The sequence below is a fragment of the Passer montanus genome, unplaced genomic scaffold (genome assembly GCF_014805655.1).
Source record: "Passer montanus isolate IOZ18808 unplaced genomic scaffold, ASM1480565v1 scaffold62, whole genome shotgun sequence".
Lineage (NCBI taxonomy): Eukaryota > Metazoa > Chordata > Aves > Passeriformes > Passeridae > Passer > Passer montanus.
The window spans coordinates 881,867-896,315 of NW_024371260.1; the positions used below are offsets into that span (position 1 = coordinate 881,867).

Below are 14,449 nucleotides of genomic sequence, written 5' to 3' on the forward strand. Positions count from 1 at the left end.
ATCTTCTTTTTGCCTTGCCTGAAGGACCCAGAGGGGCTTTGGGGGCAGACTGAGGTGCTCCCTTATGGCAGCAGGGGGAAAACCTCACTTTGAACCATGGATTTCTTCCTCCAGTGCCACAGTGGGTGTGAGTGCTGCCCCTGGCCTTGTCCCTGTGCTGTGACAGCAGTGACAGGGCAGGGGGTGGTGGCATCCCCGTGTCCCCTCAGCCTGGGGCCCGGCGTGCTGGGACCCTGGCAGTGCCACCCCTCCTGTGGATGTCAGGGATGAATTTGGGCCCCCCAATTCCCCCTGCAAAGCTGTCCCCTCCCAGCAGGGTGTGTGGAAGGACACACAGCCATCCATCCCTCACGTTCCCTGCAGCAGCTCCCTCTTTTCTGGGCTCTGCCCTTTCCTGGGGGATGATTTTGGGGTTGTGGGGAAGCCGTGGCAGGGCACAGTGCACCTTTCCAGTCCTCTCCTGCCCTGGTGTCATTTGCTGTCCCAAACCACCCCCAGGCTGTGCCTCCTGTGCAGTGAGTTCTGCTCTTTGAAAGGCTCCAGAGGCACAGAAATCAGCGTTGGTGCGAGCTGTCCTCGTGTGTGTGAGTGGGACTGGTGCCAGGGAAGCTCTCCGAGCATCCTCCGGGGTGTGTAACAGCAGAGAGGGGTTTTGTGCTCTCAGCCGAGGAGCACAAAGAGAGTTTGCAGGGAAATGCTGGGTGGATGTTTCCCATCATTGCCGCGAGCTGCGCTGAGAGAATTTATGAACTCTTAGCGGAGGGTAACAGATTATTTACTCGGGCTTTTTTGGCTCCACAATTCAGAGGCACTGCCCATCAAGGCTGTGCTGCACAGAGCATTATTCCAGCAGAGCAGCCCAGCCTGAGCCCCATTTCTGAGCAGCAGCAGCCAGAGCCACCCCTCGCTCTCTGTCCCTTTGCTTTCCTGCAGTTCCAGGCTCTGATGGCAGAGGGGGGTGGAAAAGGAGCCTCAGCCCGGGCTGCTCAGGGCCCTGGGGACACGGTGGGGACGTGGCTTTGGGGACAGGTTGGGGGTGTGGCTCTGGGGACAGGGATGGGGATGTGGAGGTGGCTTTGGGGACAGGATGGGGACACTCAGAGGCTTTGGGGACAGGGATGCTGGCTTTGGGGACAGGTTGGGGGTGTGGGGGTGGCTCTGGGGACACGATTGGGGATGTGGCTCTGGGGACAGGGGTGGGGACACTCAGAGGCTTTGGGGACAGGGATGGGGATGTGGCTCTGAGGACAGGATGGGGATGCTCAGAGGTGGCTTTGGGGCAGGATGGGGACGTGGCTCTGGGGACAGGATGGGGATGCTGATGGGGATGCTCAGGGGCTCTGGGGACAGGGATGGGGATGCTCAGAGGTGGCTTTGGGGCAGGATGGGGACGTGGCTCTGGGGACAGGATGGGGATGCTCAGAGGTGGCTTGGGGCAGGATGGGGATGTGGCTCTGGGGACAGGGATGCTCAGGGGCTCTGGGGACGCTGGGAGGCTCGGCCCAGCTTTCCTGGCACAATGCTGCCACTGGCAGTGCCGTGCCGGTATTGCAGGGGCTGTGCTCGGGAAATGCAGCTCCAGTGCAGCTTTGGTGCCGTTTGTTCAGCAGGAGAGCTGCACTGGAGCCCGGGGAGCTGCTGTGAACCCAGAATGGGCTCTGGGGAGTGCAGCCCAGAGCAAAACCTGCTGCACTTGGCTCATGCCAGAGCAATGTTCCTGTCCCTTTGTTGCCTCTGTGCTTTGGAGCAGCAGAATTGCAGAGCAGGGTTTGGAGATCAGACTCCATCCAAAAGTTCTCTTCATTTAAGTGGTGTTTATGCTTCAGTTTCCTTCTAAGAAGGAGCAAATTGGTGGCTGGAGCCTCGATAAAAAAGAGCATTTGGGGAAGACAGTTTTGTGTAAATTTTGCTGTGAGGTTGATGAGCAGTCAGAGCCTGTAATTATTGTGATTGAAGTGCAGTATCCTATTCTTTTGTGTAATAAAGAACATCTATGATTATGTCTGGATCCATCTGTCCTTGGGGGGAAAAAAATCTATTATCTCTTGGTTTCCACTGCTGAGAATGAATGGTGTTACTGTGTGTATTCCTTTTTGCATGTTTGGCCATAAATACTTCTTATTTGGGGAAATCAGCAGACTGCACGAGGCCAAAAATTGCAATCCTTTTCTGCCCCCTCCTCTTTCCCTGGGTTAATTAACACCAGTGAGTAGATTGGGATGTGCTGGTCAGAGCAGAGAGACACAAGTGGTGCAGGAGGATCTCCCTGCCTTTGTCTGGGCTGGAAACCAGCACAGGCTGGAGAAATTCCCCCCTCTGGGTCTGGATTGAGGCTTTCCCAGCGAGGGCTGTGGGGTTTGGCTGATTTCCCTGCCAGTGACACGCGGGGTTGTTTTTCAGAGCAAGAGGGACCATCTGCTGATGAATGTCAAGTGGTACTACCGCCAGTCCGAGGTGCCCGACTCGGTGTACCAGCACCTGGTGCAGGACAGGCACAACGAGAACGGTGAGTGGCTGTGGCCCAGCTGGCCTGGCCTGGCTTAACGGGGCCAGCCTGGCTTGGTCCTGGCTTAACGGGGCCAGCCTGCCCTGATTCTGGCTTAACAGAACCAGCCTGGCCTCATCCTGGCTTAACAGAACCAGCCTGGCCTCATCCTGGCTTAACAGAGCCAGCCTTGAGAGGGGATAGAAAAGCAAAATAACCCTAGATCCTTGTCAGGCCTCCTGGACACTGCTGATAATGAAGTGAGCACCAAATTATCTGCAGAAATTGTTTTCTCTGGTTTCTGTGGCTCTGCCCCAGTGCCATGAGAGCTGTGTCTCTCACAGTCTGCTCCCTTGCAGTGTGAATATTCACTGTGATTAATATTGCAGTGAGGGATGGGACTGAAGCACTCGGAGCTGAGGTTCCCCTTTTCTCTTTGCAAAAACAAGTGTGATCTTGTGTTTCATAGAAGCAGCAGAAACTTTAGTACATATCCCAGTGTCATTTATCTCCTGCCTCCAGGGAAGACATAACATTTGCTTCTGTTCTTACCAGGAAATTTCCTTGAGGCAACTGTTAAAAATTCTGCAGATACTCCAAGGTGAACCGTGATGATAAAAGTTGGTGATTGAAATCTGGAATGCAGCAACTTTCTGGTGCCTGGCAGAACAAAGTTGAGCACACGTTCCCCTTTTAAAGGACATTCTGGGTGTGCTTTTAGCAAAAGCTCCACAAATCCAACATTGCTGTTACTAATTTATTTGAAGCTTCTAACAGTGAGATTACAGGCACAGTGTCACAAAGTATTTTTGATAGCATGGCTGCTTTTTAATGCAGTCTCCTGTGTGTGGAGAAATATTCTTATGTTAGAAAGAAGCCATGGAAAAAGTTGTCTTCCAGTTCTTTTGTTAACACTCAGAATTTTCTGTGTTTGAACATGAGTGTCAATATTTACCTCGAAGCCAGAGCTGTGTGCAGTCACCACTGCCAGGGTTTTGTTGCAGATTTGCCATTAGATATGCACAGGAGCCCATCCCTTGTCCTGGGAACCCAGCAGCCCCCTTTCCTCGGCTCCTTCCCCGGGAGTGGCTCCAGAGGTCACCCAGTGCCCTTAGAAGGTTTTTCCCTTCAGAAGCCCTGGGAGAATTGATGATGAGGATGGATGGGATGTTCTCCCCGTGAGTTCCCACAGCCCAGCCTGGCTGAGCCCACGAGCAGTGTGTGTCACCTCAGGGGCACCTGGGGAGCAGCTGTGCCCCGCTGCGGGTGGCACTGGTGGCAGTGGTGGCCCAGCTGCTGTGGCAGGGCTCTCTGGGCTTTGTCTCTGCAGACTCGGGCCGGGAGCTGGTGATCACCGACCCCGTGATCAAGAACCGCGAGCTCTTCATCTCCGACTACGTGGACACCTACCACGCTGCTGCCCTCAGGTGGGGACACCTGGGACACCTGGGATAGCCTGGGGATGGACTGGGGACAGCTGGGGACACCTGGGACACCTAGGATAACCTGGGGACAGCCTGGGACACCTGGGACAATCTGGGACACCTGGGGACGGGCTGGGACACCTGGGACAATCTGGGACACCTGGGGACGGGCTGGGACACCTGGGGACGGGCTGGGACAGCTGGGGACAGCCTGGGGCTGGGGGACAGCCTCGGGACACCTGGGACACCTGGGGACGGGCTGGGACAGCTGGGGACAGCCTGGGACACCTGGGACAGTCTGGGACACCTGGGACACCTGGGGACGGGCTGGGACAGCTGGGGACACCTGGGGACAGCCTGGGACACTTGGGGATGGGCTGGGACACCTGGGACACCTGGGGGACAGCCTGGGGATGGGCTGGGGACAGCCTGGGACACCTGGGACAGTCTGGGACAGTCTGGGACACCTGGGGATGGGCTGGGGACACCTGGGGATGGGCTGGGGACAGCTGGGGATGGGCTGGGGACAGCTGGGGACAGTCTGGGACACCTGGGACACCCTGGGGGACACCCTGGGGACAGTCTGGGCCTGGGGACAGAGGTGTCTTGGCATGGGGGGACAGCCAGGGGGGACAGAGGTGGCAGGGGCTCTGGGGGACAGAGGTTCCTGTGTCACTGCCCCAGCCCAGCTGTGTCCCCTGCAGTGGCCTGTGCCCTGCTCCAGCAGGGAGCTGCAGGCTCCTGTCGGTGCCCAGCAGTGCAGTTTGGCATCCCTGCACGGCTGCTGCAGCAGCACTGCCCCTTCCCTCAGAGCCCTGCTGCCATGGCACTGGTGCAGCGCTGGCTCCCTGGGTGACCTGCACTAAAGGCTTGTTCTGAGTGCTCAGAGCTCAGCCAGAGCTGAGTTAGATCTGCCTGCCCCGCAGGGCGTGCCAGCTGTGTGCCCTGCACTGTGCCCTGCCACCCTGCAGGTGCCTGAGCTGCCAGCCAGGCAGGCTGAGGGACTCACTTCTGGTGTTTGCAGGTCCCAGCAGCAAGGAGTTGTTTGTCAGCTGATTTTCAGCATGCCAAACATGCATGGCTATTGTCAAGATGCAAATTGAATGATCTGCCTGGTAGTGGTGCTCAGCTGGTGTTTCACCACAGCCATCTGGAGACGTTGTTCTGTTCAGAGCCACTTTGCTGAAGCCACTTACTTCAAGACAAACTGGCTTCTGTTCTGGTGGGGGAAAGTCTTTGATTTAACCTTTAAACCTTTCGTACAAACTCAGAGCATTCCAGGGGTGTGCTGGGGGCATTCCACAGTGCCTCTGCTGAGTCCCCCTCCAGTTTTACCTCAGGAGCCAGGCTGGAAATCAGCTCAAGCTCAGAGAAACTCAGCTCTGTGGCTGCAGCTTCCCTGGGACTGTTCTGGCTCCCCTGCCACATCCTCTCAGTTGTTTTTCCCTTTAAAGAAAAGATAGGAACGGAAAGATAAAAATGGAATATCCATGTGTGCCAAGCAAACTTGAAAAATAACCTGGGAGTGCACAGGATGAGCAGAAGGATAATTGCACATGGTGTTCTTGCAGAGAACATGGGGGAGGCACAGTGAGTGGTGATGCATGAAAGGTTAACATGAGATTCTAATTTATTATAAAACCAGATTATTTCTCTGCCCTGTGCAAACAAATGGATCTGGACACACACTGGATTGATGACAAACTGGGGAATAAAAAGCAGTGATTGTAACTAGCAATATTCTGCTCTAACCAGTGGAAAAATTTAACTAGAGGGTAGTTGTAGATCTCTGTGGAGGTGTGTAATAAACATGATGTGCTTTTTACCTCTCTGGTAAATCTTGTGAAATGCAGAGCTCCTGGTCTGGAGTGCTGGGAGCAGGAGGTGCTGCTGCCATCCACAGAGGCAGTGCAGCTTAGCTGGAAAATGCTCATTAGCTGCCAGCTGAATGATTGGAAGGAAGCTAAACCTCTTTCCTTAGAGCACCTGTAAAATGTGAAATACCCAAACAAACCCCCTGCTCATTTTGTGTCTCCAAATGACTGAACTTGGGCAGCAGTGTCAGCCTGCAGGGAGAAATCAGTATTGGGGGGAAATAAATCAGTGTTGGGGAGCACTCGGGGTGTGTGGGAGCCTCTCAGACCTTGCTGCTGCTCCTTGCCTCAGCAGCGTGGACTGGGGAATTTTGGAGGATGTGACTGTAAGAGCTGTGCACATTGCAGGCTGTCAGGATTGCATCTGGAGCTGCTGTTTGTTTTTGGGCTGCTCAGGAGGGGAATTATTGAGTGTTTGCAGAGCAGCATCTGAGCCGCTGTGACTGCATCTCCTTCCACTTCTGTTAAAGGATTTTTGTTAAAACGTTGTATTTGTGATGTTCTGGACATTTATGAGAGCAGGGATGCCCATGGCTTCCCCCCAAATTGCAGTGGCACTTAATTAAAGTAGCTGTTACTCAAGCTAGAATTCTAATGGCATTTTCTCCTTCCTTCCTTCCAGGGGAAAGTGCAACATCTCCCATTTCTCTGACATATTTGCTGCTAGAGAGTTCAAGGCACGAGTGGATTCATTTTTCTACATCCTGGGCTATAATCCAGAGACCAGGTAAGTGAAAATGGCTTTTAAACTCCACTCCACCACTGACCTGAGCTGCTGCTCACTCAAAGGTTGGGACTGATGATCCTGGAGGACTTTTCCAACCTTAATTCTCTGAAAATTACTCAGGGGAAGAAAGGTTAAAATCCAGCTGGCAGGAAGGGATGGAAGGGAGAAGCTGCATCTTTCTGAGTGTGTGTTTATACAGGAGAGAAATAAAAACAGAAAATAAAATTCTGCAGTGAGTCCTGATATCCAGGTGCATCTCTGGGTAAAGAATGTGCTGCTTCTAAACAGCTTCTTGGAAACAGGGAAGTTTTTTAAAACTTGCAAACTTCAGCAGGAATCCTTGTTTGTCTCGTTGGCTGAATGTACACCCTTGAAAATACCTCTAAAATTATTTGCATATTCTAGTCAGCAAAGTTGAAATTTAGACACTTGTAAGAAATCAAATTGAAAGATTTTAAGTGTGGAAATTCCTGCTTTCATGTGTCAATTACTGTCCAAGGTCCCTAATCAGGAATTCCTGGTTTATGCCTCGCTGGCCCAGAACAAATGGGAGGTACAGAAAGAATTTTTTGGGATCAGTTCATTTTTGAGGAAGGTGTGTCCATGCTCTTCAATCTGCCTGGAAAGGTTTCTTCAGCCAGCCTTGGCCAGCTCTGCGTGGAAAGCTCAGTCCAGGCTGTGGCTTTGTTGTTTTCTGGGTCCAAACATGACACTTTCTGCATGTATGGGATTTTCTAGCACAGAAAATGCCCCACAAGTGCCAGCCTTGAGGATTCTTTGAACACAATCAGCTGTGCACCTTGATTTCCAGAAATACCCTGGAGAAAAGTCTCGTTGGAAGTGGGGGTTAACATAAATAATAAATGTTTGAATTGTTCTGTGCTGGATTTGCTGTTTCTGAAGCAGATCTGGATCTTTGTGCTTCAGGGCATTGCCAGCCACTGACTGCCTGCAGTTAGGAGGGGCTCCCTGAGTGGGTATTTGTTATGAAATCACCATTTTTGAGGCTCCTTTGCCTCATTCTGGGGTGTCCCAATCTGTCTTGGTGGCTGGGCTGCTGCATCTCCTCCCTCAGGCATTTCCCCTTCTCTGGCAGTCTCATGGTGCTGAGCCCTGGGGATGCCCCAAATTCAAACACCATACCCTGAAATGCTTCTGGAGCATCACTGGTGCCTTCTTGGGAGCTGTCCACGAGGCAAGTGTGGTGAGGATTTCATGGGGAGGTTTTAATCATGGTGAGGTTTTCCATGGTGAGATTTTTCATGGATGAGGTTTTTCATGGTGAGGTTTCATGGGTGAGGTTTTCATGGGTGAGGTTTCGTGGATGAGGTTTTCATGGATGAGCTTTTAATTGATAAGATTTTCCTGGTGCCCCTCTCTGATGTTGAGCACCCTCCCTGACCCCTGTGTTGGTCACTGTGCTTCACTTTGGGGTTGGAGTGTTGGTAGTGGTGCCTAAGGGATGATTTCCCCTGGGAAATGGCATTTTAAAAAGTTTTAAACCCACTTTCTGGGCAGAGGTAGCTGTTAATTCTTCCAGCTCTTAGAGGATGACTGAGCCTGAAAGGATCAATGAAAGGACAGAGCAGAGCACTTAGTGATCAGCTAATTACTCAAATTAGCCAGCTCTGCAAAGTCAGCTTTTCATCATTTGGGTGCAGCCAGGTTTCTTTGCCTAACTCAGGCCTGGTTTTTGTATTGGAATGGGGAAGGTTCAGAGAGAGGAGCCAAAGGGAGGTTGGTTGGAGTATGGTTGTGTTCAAGGGTCCCAGGATGAGGGAAGAGATGAGAATCTTGACTCCATGGTTCAGAAGGTTGATTATTATATTATATTATATTATATTACATTACATTACATTATATTACATTACATTACATTATATCATATACATTACATATTATATTACATCATATTACATTATATTATATTATCTATTGTTATACTATATTATATATTATTATGCTATACAATATATTATTATATATTATTATATAATATATTATAATCATCTTAATTATTATATAATATATCATAATTCTATAACAATTATATTAGATTATACCATATCATATAGTATCTAATATCCTATCATAATATATTGTTATATTATGAATTGTTATATATTATTTTATGATATTATGTAATATCATATTAGATTATAATGCTATACTAAAACTATACTAAAAAGAATAGAAAGGATCCATGTGAAGGATAGAAAGGAAAGGAATGATAACAAAAGCTCGTGACTCTCAGAGAGTCTGACACTGGATTTTTGATTGGTTATTAAGCAGAAACAACTTGCCCAGATGAATCAAAGATGCACCTGTTGGTAAACAATCCAGACTACATTCTACAACCATCAGTAGTTATTGTTTATGTTTATTTCCTGAAGCTTCTCGGCTGGAATAAGAGAAAAATCCTAGGGAAGGATTTTAATAAACATGCCACGGTGGCAGCTGGAGATTTCTGGGCTGTGTTTTGCTCGTGGCTGTGAATTTCTGTGCTGGATTTCCTCTGCCGTGGGCAGTGAAAGTGTTTGGGGCACATTTCAGGGCTGGCCTTTGGCAGCTCCATCTCCCACTCGATCAGCTTTCCCAAAGAGCTGTTGGGTTCCCTGGGGGGGTGAGGCACGCTCCTGCTTGTGGGAAAGGTTCTGAAGGGTGCAGAGAGCCCTGCTGGGGATGAACCTGAGCCCCCAACCCCGAGCTGGGCTCTGTGTGTGCAGGGGCATTTCTGCCTGGGGCATTCTGGGCTCACCATGGGATGCTCAGAAACGTCTGCGGCGCTCTCAGATGCAGCTCAGCGTGGTGGGGATCTATTTTAATGTATGTTTGCAAAGAAGCTATTTTTGTGTGTTTGTATTTGCAAAATAAACCCCAGACTGCAGAAACACTGGGGGGGATGTGTAGGACAGGACCCTTTTGTTGTTGGAGGACACAGAGCTCAAGGAAAAGTTGTTTTGTCCTTTCTGTGCTGTTTGAAACTTGTGATTCACAAGGAAATTGTGTATCCACCTGTGCTACAATGAACACTCCTCACCGGATTGCTGTACAGGAAAAAGAAGGATTGTTCTGGGCCTGATCGGTTTTGCTTACTCCATCTTTCCAAATTCAGTATTTGGGGAATTTTTTATCCTTCTCTGCCTCATGGTGAGTGGAGGCATCTCAGGAGCTGGAAAACAGAGGGATGTGTCCAATTACAGCTGGGCTGGGGGCAGTGAGGGATCCCCGATCCCTCCCTCATCCCTCCTCAATCCCTCCCTCATCCCTCCATCCCTCTGTGCCTCACGGATCCCCTCTGTATTTATTGGCAGATGCTTCTGTATTTATCATTGGGTCTCCACTGTATTTATTTCCTGATGCCCTCTGTCTTTATCATTGGATCCCCTCTGTATTTATGAGTGGATCCCCGGCTGTTCCAGCAGATCCCCAGCTATGTTTATTTACAGATCCCCTCTGTATTTATCATTGGGTCTCCACTGTATTTATTTCCTGATCCCCTCTGTATTTATCATTGGATCCCAGCTGTATTTTTCAGTGGATCCCAGCTGTATTTATCAGTGGATCCCCATTGTATTTATTTACAGATCCCCAGCTGTATTTATCATTGGATCCCCTCTGTATTTTTCAGTGGATCCCCAGCTGTATTTATCAGCAGATCCCTGGCTGTATTTACAGATCCTCGCTGTATTTATCAGCAGATCCTCACTGTATTTTTCAGTGGATCCCAGCTGTATTTATCAGTGGATCCCCATTGTATTTATTTACAGATCCCCAGCTGTATTTATCATTGGATCCCCTCTGTATTTATCAGCAGATCCCTGGCTGTATTTACAGATCCTCGCTGTATTTATCAGCAGATCCTCACTGTATTTTTCAGTGGATCCCCAGCTCTTCCAGCAGATCCCCAGCTATGTTTATTTACAGATCCCAGCAGTATTTATCAGTGGATCCCCATTGTATTTATTTACAGATCCCCAGCTGTATTTATCATTGGATCCCCTCTGTATTTATTCACTGATCCCTGGCTGTATTTATCGGTGGATTCCCTCTGTATTTATCAGTGGATCCCTGGCTGTATTTACAGATCCCGGCTGTATTTATTCACAGATCCCGGGCTGTTTTTGCGGATCCTGGCTGTATTTATTCGCGGGGCTGTATTTATTTACGGATCCCGGCTGTATTCATTTCGGGATCCCGGCTGTATTTATTTACGGATCCCTGGCTGTATTAATTCCCAGATCCCGGCTGTATTTATTTCGGGATCCCGGCTGTTTTTACGGATCCCGGCTGTATTTCGGGATCCCGGCTGTATTAATTCCCAGATCCCGGCTGTATTTCCAGATCCCGGCTGTATTAATTCCCGGATCCCGGCTGTATTTATTTAGGGATCCCGGCTGTTTTTACGGATCCCGGCTGTATTTCGGGATCCCGGCTGTATTTATTTCGGGATCCCGGCTGTATTTCCAGATCCCGGCTGTATTAATTCCCGGATCCTGGCTGTATTTATTTACGGATCCCGGCTGTATTCATTTCGGGATCCCGGCTGTATTTATTTACGGATCCCTGGCTGTATTAATTCCCAGATCCCGGCTGTATTTATTTCGGGATCCCGGCTGTATTTCCAGATCCCGGCTGTATTCATTCCGGGATCCCGGCAGTTCTGGCGGATCCCGGCTCGTTCCGGCCGGCGCGGCGGCGTTGCCGTTCCGGAGGGAGGAGGAGGAGGAGGAAGGCGGAGGGAGGGTCACAGCACATGCTCAGTGCCGCGGGTCCGAGGGCGAACTTTCCGCGTTCTGCGTGCGGGCTTAGGTCACAGCACAAGCTCAGTGCGGGCTCGGGGTCTGGAGCCCGCATGTGCCTCCATTTTGGGCTGCGGAGGGGAAGAGGCAGCGCCGGGCCCGGGAGCGCTGCGGGCGGGCCCCGCGCCGCTCCCACCGCCATGGACGATCCCTGCGGCCGCTGCAGGTAGGCGGCAGCGCCGCGGCCTCCGCTGCTGCCCGGCCCCTTCCTTCCGACAGCCCTGCCGGGGCAGCAGGGATGCTCAGGACTTTGGGTGCTGTGACAGGAGATGCAGCTGCAGCAGTCAGGGATGCTGGGGGCTGTGACAGGAGGGTGCAGGTGAGGGATGCACGGGGGCTGTGACAGGAGGTGCAGCTGCAGCAGGTGAGGGATGCTCAGGAGTGCAGGTGCTGTGACAGGAGGGGCAGCTGCAGCAGTGAGGGATGCTCAGGTGCTGTGACAGAAGGATGCAGGTGAGGGATGCTTGGGTGCTGTGACAGGAGATGCAGCTGCAGCAGGTGATGCTCAGTTGATGCAGCAGGGATGCTCAGGAATTTGGGTGCTGTGACAGGAGATGCAGCTGCAGCAGTCAGGGATGCTGGGGTGCTGTGACAGGAGGGCGCAGATGAGGGATGCACGGGTGCTGTGACAGGAGATGCAGCTGCAGCAGTGAGGGATGCTCAGGTGCTGTGACAGGAGGTACAGGTGAAGGATACTCAGAACTTTGGGTGCTGTGACAGGAGGTGCAGCTGCAGCATACTCAGAACTTTGGGTGCTGTGACAGGAGGTGCAGCTGCAGCAGTGAGGGATGCTGGGGTGCTGTGACAGGAGGTACAGGTGAAGGATACTCAGAACTTTGGGTGCTGTGACAGGAGGTGCAGCTGCAGCAGCTGCTGGGTGCTCCCTGCTGAAGGAGGGCACTGAGCCCTGCACTGACAGCCAAGGAGCAGGAGCTGCTGGGGCTGGGCTGGGCTGGGCTGTCAGGCCCATGCAGGTAGCAGTGCTGCATGGCAGTGGCAGCAGTGCTGCATGGCAGTGGCAGCAGCTCAGGGGCAGCTGTGCAGCACCCCGGGGGCTCAGCAGGCATGGCTCAGGCTGGTGGGTGAAGGGCAGGGCTCTGGGTGCCTGTGGGACAGCCAGCAGTGTCACTGCTGGGTGGAACGGCAGCAGTGCTGCCCTGTGCAGGACAGCAGCTCAGGGGCAGCTGTGCAGCACCCCGGGGGCTCAGCAGGCATGGCTCAGGCTGGTGGGTGAAGGGCAGGGCTCTGGGTGCCTGTGGGACAGCCAGCAGTGTCACTGCTGGGTGGAACGGGGCTGTGCTTGGGTCACACCGTGTGTCACACCCGTGTGTCCTCATTGCCAGGCCTGTCCCTGTGCTGTGCCTGTCCTGCAGAGCTGGGCTTGGGTCACACCGTGTGTCACACCCGTGTGTCCTCATTGCCAGGTCTGTCCCTGTGCTGTGCCTGTCCTGCAGAGCTGCGCTCGCTCAGGGGGCTGTGCTGGGGCTCTGCAGGCTGGAAAGGGCTGGAGAGGGGACAGGGCTGTGTGTGCTGCTCACAGTGACAGCCCTGGACTGGGCAGGGTGGCCCTTAGCCCTGCACACATTGTCACCCCCCTGGCAGGGGCTGTGGCTGGGCACAGTGACACACCACGGGGAGCAGCTTCAGGCTAACAGAGCAGATGTTTGCATGAGGAGAGAGGAAGAAGTTCTTCCCTGGGAGGGTGGGCAGGCCCTGGCAGTGCTGCCCAGAGCAGCTGGGGCTGCCCCTGCATCCCTGGCAGTGCCCAAGGCCAGGCTGGGCACTGGGATTTGGAGCAGCCTGGGACAGTGGGAGGTGTCCCTGCCATGGCAGGGTGGCACTGGGTGGGCTTTGAGGTCCCTTCCAACACAACCCAGTCTGTGACTCTTGTCAGAAGCTGAGGAATGAGTGAGGAATAAAGCTGCAGAATTCTGCCCGTGTCAGTGCCGCGTCCCTGTCTGTATCCTGCCCCAGGTGTCATTCCTGTATCCATCTCCTTTTGTACCTGCAGAGCACAAAATAAATCAACAGCACCTCTTTCATGTGGATCACTGAGGCCACTGGCTGAACAGGGTCCTGCTGGTGATGGCAGAGCTCATTCCCCTGAGCCTCAGCCTGCCTGCATCTCCTCGTGGCTTGGAGAGGAGTCTCCATGGGCCTGAGCTTTAGACACATTCTTATTCCTAATAAAGGAGCTCCTTGAGTGTGTGCAGGCATCCCTCAGTGCTCTGCAGGAATACAGGGACGTCCTTGTGTCCTTAGCACTGGTTTTAAATGTTCCCTTCTAGGCAGAAGAGAAGGGCTTGGGCAGCCAGGTCATCCCCAAGCAGCTCCTCAGGTCTGTGTGGAGCTGTCAAATTTGGGTTAAAAATAAAACCAGACATGAACAGGAACCCAACCTCGTGCTCCCCCAGGCAGGGAAAGCCCCCAGCCCCCCAGGCAGCCCTGGTGGCAGCGGGGTCAGGCTGAGGGGTGTGCAGGCTCTGAGCTGGCCCTGCAGGGCTCCTGCAGCCCTGCCCTGCCCCAGGACTGCTCTGTCCTGCCTGCATGCCCAGCAGCTCCTCGTGTTCAGGCTCTGCTGCTAGGTGGTCTGGTGAGTTAATGCCCCTCCAAACAGCTGGTAGGAATTGCAGATATATCAGGGGAAGTGCTTGGATATTGTCCTTTGCATGAAGAATAGTCTCTTGCCTGTGTTCTGCCTTCATTTCAGCTTTTTTTTCCAGGCATAAATCAGCAAGATTACCTCTTTCCCCTTCCTTCCAATTCTTTAGGATGTAATTTGTTTTAATTAGAGCTTGTTTCCAGGTGCATGGTGGAACTAGGGGTACCTTCCAGCTCCTTGCAGGCCTGCCATTCTTCATGCTTGTCCCTGTGGCAGGAGCTGCTGCTGTGCCCTGTGCTGCTCCCAGCTGTGTGTCAGGCAGGCTCAGGGCCCAGGGCTGAGCTCTGCAGGGAATATTTGGGAATGTGGGAAGTGCAGAGGCTGTGGCCATTTTAGAGACTGCAGGAGCAGCACTGATCTCCTTTACACAGTGACCCTCCAGGGTCAGGCTGCTGTAAACCACCCTCTGCTTCCATTCAAGTCACACCTGAGCAGATAAAACCTGTGCATTATGCAGTGGCTCCCAGTAATTAAT

General features: G+C 52.4%; 1 protein-coding gene across 6 annotated transcripts in view; it reads left to right on the forward strand.

Moving 5' to 3' along the window:
- RERE (arginine-glutamic acid dipeptide repeats) overlaps positions 1 to 14,449 on the forward strand; it is a 163,812-nt gene that overhangs the window by 80,679 nt on the left and 68,684 nt on the right. For 5 of the 6 annotated variants that reach the window (XM_039727541.1, XM_039727544.1, XM_039727540.1 and 2 more), the window contains exons 4-6: positions 2,401 to 2,506; positions 3,816 to 3,912; positions 6,406 to 6,510. In XM_039727541.1, the coding sequence (XP_039583475.1) occupies positions 2,401 to 2,506; positions 3,816 to 3,912; positions 6,406 to 6,510 (308 nt within the window). Of the gene's footprint in view, positions 1 to 2,400; positions 2,507 to 3,815; positions 3,913 to 6,405; positions 6,511 to 11,307; positions 11,479 to 14,449 lie in introns of those variants that run through there. The other variant, XM_039727545.1, reaches the window with a different exon arrangement.